Here is a 12,032-nt window from a genome sequence, read left to right as displayed (position 1 = left end):
CACTTCGTTGCCTTCCGTCACTTCCATGGCCGAGCCCACCATGGCGGAACTCGCGGCCATGATCCGCCAGCTGTCCACAAACATGGAGACCCTCCAGACCAAGGTCGACAGCATCCAGCAGGAGCGCGTCGCGGATGACTCGGCGTCCGTTCATCCCCGGATGCCATCTATGGACGAGCATCACAACGATCGTCCGCCCCGGCTTCCAGAAGATGGACTTCCCCAAGTGTGACGGCAAGTCCGACCCCCTCGCATTCATCAACCGCTACGAGTCGTACTTCCATCAGCAGCGGATCCTCAAGGAAGAGAAGGTATGGATGGCGTCCTACAATCTGGAAGGGGGCGCACAACTTTGGTACATGCAGATCTAGCGGGAGGAGGGCACGCCGCCGTGGCGCCGCTTCACCGAATTGCTAAACCTACACTTCGGCCCTCCTCTGCGAGCCAATCCGTTGGGTGACCCGATGGTATGCAAGCGTACCACGACCGTTGTCGACTTCCAGGAGCGATTCGAGGCGCTCCTTCCTCGGGCCGGCTACCTCTTCGAGACGCAGAAGGTCCAGATCTTCACCGCCGGGCTGCAACCTCCACTCAGCCTCGACGTGGAGATCCACAAACCGCAGTCCCTCGCCGTCGCCATGAGCCTCGCGCGCAAGTTGGAGCTGTGCGACCAGTACGCCACCGCCTCCGCGCCGCCAGCACGGACCCAACAGAAGGGCCTTCTGCAGGCGCCCCCGCCACGCCCCAACTCCCTGCACCCGCGCCGCCGGCTGCTCCCCAGCAGGCACCAGTATTGGTGGAGGGGCATCCGGTCAAGCGCCTTTCCCAGGCGGAGATGGAGGAGCGCCGCAGACACGGCCTCTGCTTCAATTTTAATGAGAAGTTCGGGTGCGGGCACAACCGTGTCTGCCAACGCATCTTCCTCCTCGACTTGGCGACCGAGGATGACACTGAGGGCTCTGGGTCTGACGAGCCGGTCGACGACGAGCCCAAGATCTCGGTGCATGCGATCACGAGCATCCGCACCAGCGAGACGATGCAAGTCTGCATCTATCTCGACAGCGCCGCCCTCCTTGCCCTCCTCAACTCGGGGTCTACTCACAACTTCATGCCCGAGGAGGCGGTCGCCCGCACTTCGCTCCACCTGCGGCCAGGCGGCAAGCTGTAGGTCACGGTGGCTAACGGAGATCACGTGCCATGCCCCAACGTGTACCGTGGCGCATCCTTCTCCATCAACGGCGAGGAGTTCACCGCCGACTTCTTCGCGCTGCCTCCCGCGAGCTACGACGTGGTGCTCGGAATGCAATGGCTTGCGTCCTTGGGGCCCATCCTCTGGGACTTCGGCACCCTCACCATGTCCTTCTAGCACGGCGACCACCAGGTGTGCTGGCGCGGCACGGCCGGTCCGTCCAGCCCGGCCATCCGGTCCTGTATCGGCGTCGACCTCTTGCCGGCCCTCCTCGACGCTTTCGCCGTAGTCTTCGCCGAGCCCACGGGTTTGCCGCCCCGCGCTCCTGCGACCACGGCATCATGCTGCTCCCCGGATCGGCACAGGTGGCCGTCCGTCCGTCCCTACTGCTACCCCGCCGCGCGCAAGGACGAGCTGGAATGCCAGTGCGCTGTCATGCTCGATCAAGGCATCATACGTCGCAGCTCATCGGCGTTCTCCTCTCCGGTCCTTCTCGTGCGCAAGGCGGACAGGGCCTGGCGTTTCTGCGTCGACTACCGCACCCTGAACGCGATCACGGTCAAGGACGCCTACCCGATTCCGATGGTCGACGAGCTCCTCGACAAGCTCCATGGCGCTCGCTACTTCAGCAAGCTGGACCTGCGATCCAGCTACCACCAGGTTCGGATGCGGCCCGAGGATATCGCCAAGACCGCATTCCGCATGCATGACAGCCTCTACGAGTTCCTGGTCATGCCATTCGGGCTGTGCAATGCCCCGACCACGTTCCAGGCGCTCATGAACGACGTCCTGCGCCCGTTTCTACGGCGGTTCGTCCTCGTCTTCTTCGACGACATCCTCATCTACAGCACCACGTGGACCGACCACCTTCACCATGTGCGCGCCATCCTCAACGTTCTTCATCAGCACTGCCTCTTCATCAAGCGGTCCAAGTGCAAGTTCGACGCCAGCTCCATCTCGTACTTGGGGCACATCATCTCCGCCTCCGACGTCGCCATGGATCCCGCCAAGGTGCAAGCCATTGCTGAATGGCCGGTGCCCAAATTCGCCAGGGTAGTACGCGGTTTCCTCGGCCTGGTGGGCTACTACCACAAGTTCGTCAAGGAGTTCGGGACGATCGCCGCGCCCCTCACGGCCCTGCTGCGCAAGGAGGGGTTTTCCTGGTCGGCCGAAGTGCGTTCACGGCGCTCAAAACCACCATCACCACGGCGCCGGTGCTCGCCCTGCTCGACTTCAGTCTGCCATTTGTCGTGGAGTGCGATGCCTCTACATACGGGTTCGGCGCCGTCCTCATACAGGGACAGCACCCCCTGGCGTTCTTCAGCCGGCCAGTCGCCCCTCGTCACCGGTCCCTGGCAGCGTACGAGCGCGAGCTCATCGGCCTTGTCTTGGCCGTGCGCCATTGGAGGCCGTATCTTTGGGGACGCCAATTTCTGGTAAGGACTGATCATTTCAGTCTTAAATATTTGCTCGACCAGCATCTGGCTACTATTCCGCAGCATCATTGGGTGGACAAGCTCCTCGGCTTTGACTTCACGGTCGAGTACAAGGCCGGCACCGCCAACACCGTGGCTGACGCCTTGTCTAGGCGCGACACTGGAGAAGCTTCCGTCCTGGCCATCTCGGGCCCCCGCTTCAACTTCGTCGACAGGCACCGCCTCGCCAACACCACCGACCCGGCCTTGGTGGCGCTCCATGAGGAAATTGTCGCGGGCCAACGCACCGCCCCGTGGTCCATCTTCGACGGGATCGTCACGTTCTCGGGCCGCCTCTACGTGCCCCCGACGTCGGCCCTCCTTCCTGAGCTGATCACCTCCGTCCACGACGATGGGCACGAGGGCATCCAGCGCACGCTACATCGCCTACGTTGGGACTTCCACACGCCCAGTCTCTGGCGAGCTGTGCAAGACTACGTCCGGGCATTCGCCACGTGCCAGCGCTACAAGACGGAACACCTTCACCCGGCCGGCCTGCTGCTACCTCTGCCCATGCCCAAGGCAGTCTGGACAGACATCGGCTTGGACTTCGTTGAGGCGTTGCCCCGCGTGGGCGGCAAGTCAGTCATCCTCACCGTGGTGGACCTCTTCAGCAAATACTACCACTTCATCCTTCTCGGCCACCCATATAGGGCAGAGTCGGTGGCACAGGCCTTCTTCGCCGAGATCGTGCGCCTGCACGGTGTTCCCCAGTCCATGGTGTTGGACAGGGATCCCGTCTTCACCTCCAACTTCTGGCGCGAGCAGATGCGTCTCATGGGGGCCAAGCTGCACATGATGTCGGTGTTCCACCCCTAGTCCGACGGCCAGACGGAGGCCGCCAACAAGGTGATTGTCATGTACCTGCGTTGCTTCACAGGCGATCGACCCCGACAGTGGCTGCGATGGCTTCCTTGGGCGGAGTACATCTACAATACCGCCTACCAGACGGTGCTCCGCGACACTCCGTTCAGGGTGGTTTATGGCCGCGACCCACCAACGATCCGCTCTTACGAGCCCGGCGAGACCAGGGTCGCGGCGGTCGCCAAGAACATGGCGGGGCGGGATGAGTTCCTCGCTGATGTCCGCCTCCGCCTTGAGTAGGCTCAGGCCGTCTACAAGCAACACTACGACAAGCATCACCGCGAGCTCTCCTTCGCTGTGGGCGATTGGGCGTGGCTCCATCTCCACCAACATGCCGCCTCTTCACTTCAGGTGCCGATTTCTGGGAAGCTCAAGCCGCGGTTCTACGGGCCCTACCGTGTCGCCGCCGTCATCAACGATGTGGCGTACCGCCTGGAGCTGCCACCACGTGCGTGTCTCCACGATGTGTTCCATGTCGGCCTCCTGAAGAAGTTTGTGGGCACGCCGCCCACCGCTCCACCATCCCTTCCGCCGGTCCACAACGGTGCTGCCGTCCCCGAGCCTGAACAGGTCACTCGCTCTTGCCTCGCCAGAGGAGTCCGCCCGCTCTTGGTTCATTGGAAGGGCGAGTCCGCTGCATCGGCCACTTGGGAAGACGCGGACAGTTTCATCGACCGTTACCCCAGCTTCCAGCTCGAGGACGAGCTGCTCGTCGAGGGGGGGAGAGATGTCATGTGGGGCCGCCACTACAGCTGCCGGGCCCGCAAGCAGGAGCCGCAGCCGCCGGCATCTAGCTAAGTATGGCATGAGTTTGTTAAGATTAGCTAAAATTCAGGGGTTTGTTCCCCGGTGATCAGGCCTTGGCGCCTATATAATTGATGTACTCGGCACTCTTTGAGGATTAAGCAAGAAATACTTATCCCTAACCTACCTCTTCTACTCTTAATCTCATCCCCCTCATCATTGAGCAGCCAGGCAAAAACCCTAGCGCTCCTACCCGTCACGGCTACGAACTCCGTAGTCGAGGCCCCGCTGTCTTGGGAATCAACGCCCTTGACACTTGCTGACCTCAACCTTCGCCATGGTCGGTGACAGGGCGAACAGAACGGGTCGAGGATGGCAAGAAGCAAGGGCAAGTAGGGAATTTATTTTATTTCGACCCACCTTAGCTCCCATGTCGCCGGCACCGAGAACAGCGAGGACGATGGCGACGAGAACGACAACAGCGCCTCGGGCAGCCGGAGCAATGGAGGGCTTTCCCATTTGGGAGAACTTCATAGATGTACTGTCTATACTATTATAGAACTATACTAAGGACCAGCGGGGTGGCTCCAATCCTTTTTAGTCACCGGTGAAGAACGCCAGAGACAGAGAGGAGGGAGCCGGCAGAGACAACTCCTCGATAGTTCTGGTGCAGTAACCATTGAATTTGATGGGTTCATGAGTCGTCACGTTCATCCCGCCTCTCTCAGCATTGGGCCATGATATTTGTTGCTGCCTTTGCTGGCCTGCTATTACTGCTCCCCCATCCATCGCCAGCAATTAATCAATTTGTACTCTTGATCTATTTCTTGAGCCACTGATAAGGGTATGGCTAGCACCCTGTTGTATGCCAGTGGCACGTCACTTATAGTCCATCATAACCAGCTCATATAATAGTTCACCATCGATATAGCTTACATTATTAATACATGACCTACCTCATCCTCTCACAAAGTATTTTAGACCGTATATCTCAGCTAGCTGTACACTTGCGCCCCATTTCTCCTCACTCTCTTATCTCTCCTCCACCTCAGTATTGATATGATGTGGCAACTTATAAAGCTATCCCACATCAGTGTACTATAACATCAATGAAAGGAGAGAAGGAAGTGCGATAAATTGATATTTTTTTTCTTACGGGCAGCCTATAAGCTTTTGGGTATCTTTAGTTATGGACTACTATATAGACCACCAATAAGGGTTGATGTAGGTTGAGTAAAGTATTTTAATCTTTATGGACTGCTATTGGAGCCAGAACCAGCTAGTCATAGTGGGACATGTGCAGAAGAAACAGGTGACATCACAGATGGTTTATGGAATTTCTTTCTTCTCTTTTTTGAAAGAAACTACGGCAAAACCTTTGTGTTGCCTGAATTTTATTGCCAAAAAGGGGACACAGCAAAGTACATTGAGATATTACAAATGGTTGCCAATTAAACAGCAAGGAGGAGGAAGAAAAATGGCAAGGAGAGGATGAAGGGCCGACCATGCATGGAAATTCTCCAACAGTGCAGTTGAGATGTGGTTATGGACTTGTGGTATTAAGTACAAAAAGGAACTGAATCAAGAAAATAAATCCCCAAACATCCTCACACTGCTCTGCACAATATAAGAACGGATCAATATCCAGCAGGCAGCAGTTGAAGGCAGAGCATAATAAACCAATGATGCCACATGAAGTGCAGCTAATCAGAATGCTCTTCTCCAGCGGTGAAGCCTCCAGGCTTAAATGAGAATACTGGTACCGTACATGCAAAAATATAGCAAAATATATACTATGTACAATTGCTCTTGCTTCTTTTTTCCCTTTTCATTGCGGACAGCAATCTTAATTCCATCCACTTTCTTTCTCTCCCAATATAAAGAAAACGACAACTAGAATCTAGAATCGGAAGAACCAACCAGATCATTCCAAGTTCAGTCTAGACCACTGCACCTCCTCTCAATCACAGGGAGTTTGGTCAGGGAGCCTAGATAACTCACTCAGTTACTCCCTCTGCTGCAAATTTACTCCCTCTGCTGCAGATCGATGACGACGACGCTAATGTTATCCCAGCTGTCTCTGCCGAACGCGAGCCTGACGAGGAGTGAGGCGGCGTTGGAGCACCGGGCCTCCGGTTCCGGGCCTGCTGCCGCCGTCGCCCCCTCGCCACCTGCCGTCGCTGCCGCGCCGCCGCCCGGGTTCCCGTCCTGCAGGCATTGCCGCGCCACGGAGCAGGCGATCTCGTTGGGCACCGCGTCCCACATCCCGTCGCTCGCCAAGATCAGGCACTGGTCCTCCGGCGTCCGGTCCGTCACGGTGATCTCCGGCTCGGCGATCACTTCAGGACGCAGCATCCTGTCTCCTGCACCAACACACCATTTAATTTGTTAGCAAATCTTCAGTCAACATGTAACATAATTGAAGCTAGCCTACTATTAATTATATTCTTCGATAAGGTAAAGATACTGCAACATCACTGTCACGAGCTCACGACACAACACAAGACCAAACATCTCGTCCCTATAGCTAGCCCCTGGCCTAATCGATCCAACCTATCCCCACTTTGTGACTTGTTTAAAAAGGTCCACTTCTTTTTTTTAGCAGGTTGATTGGGTTAGTATCATAGGAAGTTGTCGACAAATGGCACTTCCACTTTCGGCGAACATTGGAGACAAACTTGTGGCTCTGGCGTCTGCTCCATGTTTCCTCTTTAATTTTTCACCACAGGTAACATAAGTAACTGAAACGGCACCATCAGGGGACAGCAGAAAGCTAATCCTCAACATGGTGATATTTTCCTTCCTAGCCAATCAACATGTCACAGATCATGGCCTGGTAGGTGATGTGGCTCTTTATCTGCTCAACAAGTCAACAACCAAGTAACATGCATGGACCTGAAGCTCATCAAAAGCTGGCTTACTCCTTATATATTATGTGGTTAATACTGTATGGGCCAATACAGAATAGTGTGGTGGACATGCAAACCTTCACCATGTTCCAAAAGCAACTTAAAAAAATTTAAAAACCTTAATCTCCTAGAGCAAAAGGCATGGCTGCTCGTCACACTCTTACCTTGCTAACACGAAACTTACAAGCCATACCTTGCTTCTCTCTCTGTTTTTTTTTTTGCATCACACAGCTTATTAATTAAATGAATAGCTTCAGTGGACATATGTTTACTGGGCCGCACAACGCCCGGCAGTTCTTGATTGGTGGAGCGGTGGCAAAAAGATGCAAGGAATAGCTTCCGTTCTCTTTGTCTTTAAAAGATGCAAAGCAATACACATACTGCTTTCAGATATAGTATTTCCCTTCAAACCTTAGTTTACTAGTACTAGAGTTGTACTCACCCAACATTGCTGGGAACAAAACTCTAGTTTATGAACACATGAGCTTTATTTGATTAGTCCCATGTGAGCAAGATCCAAATTAAAAGGCCCGTAAACGTCAAAAGCGAACTAATAAACAGACATATATATATATATATATATATATATATATATATATATATATATATATATATATATATATATATGTGCAAAGTTGAACATATGTGTCATAGCTTAGCACCACTTGCCTTAAAGTTATTCAGGTTTATGACATGAGTCAACAAGCACAAACAGAGAAAATCATCTGAACACAAGCTTCTGGCCTTAGGCTCGAAATGGGTACACATGACACACTGAATTGAAACCGAACACCTCGACACGTTATGTACATGGAAAATTTCTAGAACCTCTCGGTGTCTAGGAGAATTCATTTAAAAGACATTTACAAGACACAAACCTCTTCCGTTCAAAAATGACACAAACATCAACTCAAATCGAAATGCAAGAACACTACTAGTAGGGCAGATTCAGACCAGCACAACCCACACAAATGGTCCTGGCATGAAGATATATAGCTAGTTTGAGAGAAACTAGCAGATGATAAGTGCACATGACAACAATTTCTATGCACGGATGAACAAATAAATGGTCAAGGGGTGTGGCCATACCTAGTGCGCGCGACATGGCGAGGATCCCACGCACGCGGTGGCCGTTGTTGAACACCACCCGGCCGCCCGCCGCCTGGATCCGCGCCAGCTCGTCCGGCCGGTTTGGCTGCATCACACGACACGGCAGCTAGATAGTTTGGATGAATTAACAGTTGATCATCATAAGGTTAGCAGCAGCTGTAGCTAACACAAGACACACTATATATATAGCACCAGCAGCTACCTAGTCAGATTGAGAATAGCAAAACTCTCTAACAGCGACCAGCACACGATTAGCATTGGTGATCAAATACGAGGACGGTGGCCTAATTACACGGCACTGCCAACGACGGAGCCCATCACCCTCCCTCCTCCGCAGGTGGCGCCTCCACCCACCACCACCCGCGCTGGGCTGCTACCCGGCGGCACCGCACAGGCGACAGCGACTGCGAGCGGGGACGGGGGCCCCAGCGCGGCTCCGAGCTGCCAGGCCCACCGCCCGGCGACCACTCCGGTCGCAGCGCGTGCCCCGACAGCGACCGACACGTGTCCCCCGGCAGCCATCACGGCTCGGACGGAATCCCGCGTCGCCGCCGCCACGTGCCCTCCCGGGCGACAGCGACGGCGAGCCACGACCCGCCCCAGAGGTTCCAGGGAATCCACGGGACTGCCACTGCATGGCCCCCGCTAGCTTTGACATCCGTGCTAGCTGGCCTCCCTAGCGACCACGGGCACGGAGCTTCTGGACGGGCGACACCTCACCACGCACGAGTCAACGGCCAACTGCCGGGGGACCGTGGCGTGGGGGGTACCGGGGTAGTCGGTCGCGTTGGGTAAAAAAGTAGTGGTAGAAAAGGTACCTTGTGGTCGTCGGAGAGCTGGACGGGCGGGGAGCCGCCGCGGCAGAGCACCGCGCGGGAGTCGCCGCAGTTGGCGACGACGAGGCGGCCGCGGACCAGGAGCGCCACCACGGCGGTGGAGCCGACGATGCCCGAGTTCCCCGACAGCGGGCAGCGGCACGGCGGGCTCACGATGCGGCCGCACGCGCACGCCAGCGACGCCATCGCGTCCACGCGCCGGAACGTCCGCTCCAGCGCTGCTCGCCACGCGCGCTCCTCCTCCAGCTGCTGCTGCTTCACCGCCCAGGAGCCGGCGCCGGAGCCGGCGCTCGTCCCTTCCCCCGCCGCGGCCTCCGGCTGCTGCTGCCGGCGGCGCAGGCGCTGCGCCAAGTCGGCCTCCTCCGCCGCGAGCTCCTCGGCCAGGAACTCGTGCATCCGGTCCCGGCACAGCTCTGACACCTGCATGCCTTTGCAGCGTCAACTCGCACGGACCATTCATTATTATTGCTACACGATGCATTAACCTAATATTATTTGTCGTGGAATATAATTAGCAAGGGATAAACGAAACGAAAGGACAAACGATGTGGATCCACGTCCAATTTGGAATGTGCTAGAATGTGGCCAGGTGGACACACTAGCTTCGTACTGGTACTAAAGCAGGTGGCAGCAGTGAATATTTCTCGAGTGCTAGTGCTACTGAATGAAGCCATCTGCTTCAGCTTTCTCCTTTAATTTGTTGGCACCATTCATATCATGGCGTCTTCTTCTCCTTTCTTCTTTTTCGGTTTTTATTCCTCCTTATTACTCCAGTAAAAAAAAACACATCAAACTTAGTGATGATCTGATCTGCAAACGGACGAATTACACACAGCAGCAGTGCAACTTAGTGATGATCTTGATTTTAAGTACTTGGAGCTACCAGTGCAGCAGCAGGTAGATCCTGATCCTGATTTAGCAAGTAACCATGGTCCATGGGCATGAAATCTTGGGATTAACTGATTTGCTAGCCTGTACGTACATGGAATCCTCCATGGCCGTCGAAGACGCCGAAGAAGTGCATGGGCGAGCCGTCGACCCAGGTGTGGAAGCCCGGGCGGAGCGACACGGTGTCCTCCATGTCGCGCGACCGCCCCGCCACCGACAGGGACCCGAACGCCACCGGCCACGCCTGCGCCGCGGCCGCGGGAAGCTGCGGCACGGCAGGCGGGAGCGGCGGCGGCTGCAGCTCCTCCGCCTCGGCGTCTGCTTCGTCTTCCGCTTCCTCGCCGTCGCTGTCCCGATCTGACGGTGACGACGACGAAGCCGGGGAGGCCGCCGGCCGGACGCGCTTCTCCCGGCTCGGGCCGGCGGCGTCGCTGGCGCCCTCGCTGGACCCCGCGGCCGTGGCCGCCACGGGCGGGGGCGCGAGGCGGCGCCGCCGGCTGCGCATCCGGCATCCCGCGGCGGAGGAGAAGGACGACGTCGACGAAGCTGCTGCTGCTGGGACGACGTTCCTGTCGCTGCAGGGCATGTTGACGCCGGTGCTGGCCATCACCATCACCACTCGGATCCGCCGCTCCTTCCGGCAACTACCGGCCGGCGGTCACGCGCAGGAAGAGTCGTCCCGGAGCAGAGCAGGGCAGTCCATCCGAGTCGTCGGAGCTCGGTCGAGGGTGGACCGGGGGAGGGGATGGATCGTACCGGATGGAGGAAGAGAGAGAGGGACTGAGCAAGGAAGGAGGCGAGGCGCGAGCTTTTGGGCAGCGTCGTCGCGTGTCCTGTCTGTCCTGGTCGCTGGCGTGGGCGAGGCCCGGCCGGTCGCGTGGACGGAGGAGCAGGCGGTGTGCTGTGCGGCGGGAGGGACCCAGGAGGCGCGACGTGGAGACGCCGCGACACGTGGCCCGGGAGGTGCAGGGGGCGCGTGGTCCCGCGTGGGGGCCTGTCGCGGCGCGCAACCTGGCACCTCGGACCCCGCGACGTGCGCGCGCGGCGGCTACGTTTCGGGTTGAGGATGGACGGTGCGTGACGGCCTGCTTCGGCGCGGCTAGCCTGACTCCGTTATCTATCCCGGTAGAGCATCTCCAACAGATTTGGTAAAATTAGATATCTAAATTTGATTTTAGATATAGGAAAGAGAAGATTTAGCTTATGGTTTTGTGCTCTACTCCAATAGATTTGGTATACTAGTTACCTATACGTAAAAATCTCCTTCACAAAAATCCCTTTCCTCTCCTTCATGCCGGCCGTCGCCTCCTCCCTCCCGGCCACGGCGACGCGGCCACCCTCCCTCCCTCCCTCCCATGCGCTCCGCTCCTCCCTCCACGGCGGCACCCCCTTTGCGGCGGCCTACCTCCGCGGCAGCCTCCCTTCCCGGCGCAGGCGGGTGAGCTCCCGCATCAGAGTACCGTGCGCGCGCCAGCCTCCCCTGCCCTCGATCTCCGACGGCGGAGGCCCGCGCGGAGCGGCGGCGGTGGATCTACAACGACGAGTCTTCCTCCCCGGTGGCTCTCGTCGTGCCGTTCTTCCTCGTCGTCCCAAACGGCGCCCGCCATGGCCTGCCACCTCTTCTTCCTCACATGCCGGCCACCTCCTTCTCTCCTTCCCCGACCCTTCCTCCACCACCTCCTCCTCCTCGCCGGTCGGCGACCCGCGCCTCCTCCTCCTTCCCTCCCGGGCAGTGCTCGGGACCCGCCGAGGGTGACCGCGTGCGTCGCCATGGGGGTGCCCCGTGTGTGCGTGTCGACCCGGTGCTCGCGCTGGCGGAGAGCGAGGACGATGCGGTGGTGGAGTTCCACAAGGGCGCCGCCTCCTCCTCCCCTTCTCGACCCTTCCTCCTCCTCCTCTCCGGCGTTCGCGCCAGATCCGCGGCGCGTAGGGAGGTGCCGTGGAGCGGGTCCTCGAGGGAGCGGCGGCGCAGGGCCGCAGCGCCGCGTCGGCATCTCGGGGCGGCGGTGCAGCCTCG

The 12,032-nt window shown here is 57.5% G+C and overlaps 1 protein-coding gene across 2 annotated transcripts; it reads right to left on the bottom strand.

The window, feature by feature from the left end:
• Nucleotides 1–5,804: 5,804 nt before the first annotated feature.
• On the bottom strand, nucleotides 5,805–11,156 carry LOC120683297 (probable protein phosphatase 2C 37). Of its 2 annotated transcripts, none has more exons than XM_039965367.1 (4): nucleotides 10,110–11,156; nucleotides 9,110–9,547; nucleotides 8,271–8,397; nucleotides 5,805–6,635 (listed from the first exon to the last, which is right to left on the bottom strand). In XM_039965367.1, exons 1-4 carry the CDS (start codon nucleotides 10,626–10,628, stop codon nucleotides 6,298–6,300), a joined length of 1,422 nt encoding a protein of 473 aa, XP_039821301.1. In that variant the 5' UTR covers nucleotides 10,629–11,156; the 3' UTR covers nucleotides 5,805–6,297. The 2 variants fall into 2 exon arrangements, with proteins under 2 accessions (XP_039821301.1, XP_039821302.1); XM_039965368.1 differs by having other exon boundaries at nucleotides 8,271–8,376; nucleotides 10,110–11,154.
• Between the last annotated feature and the right edge of the window lie 876 nt (nucleotides 11,157–12,032).

Source organism: Panicum virgatum, chromosome 7N (genome assembly GCF_016808335.1).
Source record: "Panicum virgatum strain AP13 chromosome 7N, P.virgatum_v5, whole genome shotgun sequence".
Classification (NCBI taxonomy): domain Eukaryota; kingdom Viridiplantae; phylum Streptophyta; class Magnoliopsida; order Poales; family Poaceae; genus Panicum; species Panicum virgatum.
Note: the sequence above shows the minus strand (reverse complement) of the source record. Positions and strands in the feature narration are given on the sequence as shown.

Excerpts from the sequence above, each read along its gene's own strand:
- LOC120683297 (XM_039965367.1), bottom strand. The coding sequence starts at position 10,628 with ATGGTGATGGCCAGCACCGGCGTCAACATGCCCTGCAGCGACAGGAAC. Across the intron at positions 9,548-10,109 it reads ACGGCCATGGAGGATTCCAT|GTGTCAGAGCTGTGCCGGGA; the intron begins GTACGTACAGGC and ends AAAGGCATGCAG. Across the intron at positions 6,636-8,270 it reads CGCCATGTCGCGCGCACTAG|GAGACAGGATGCTGCGTCCT; the intron begins GTATGGCCACAC and ends GTGTTGGTGCAG.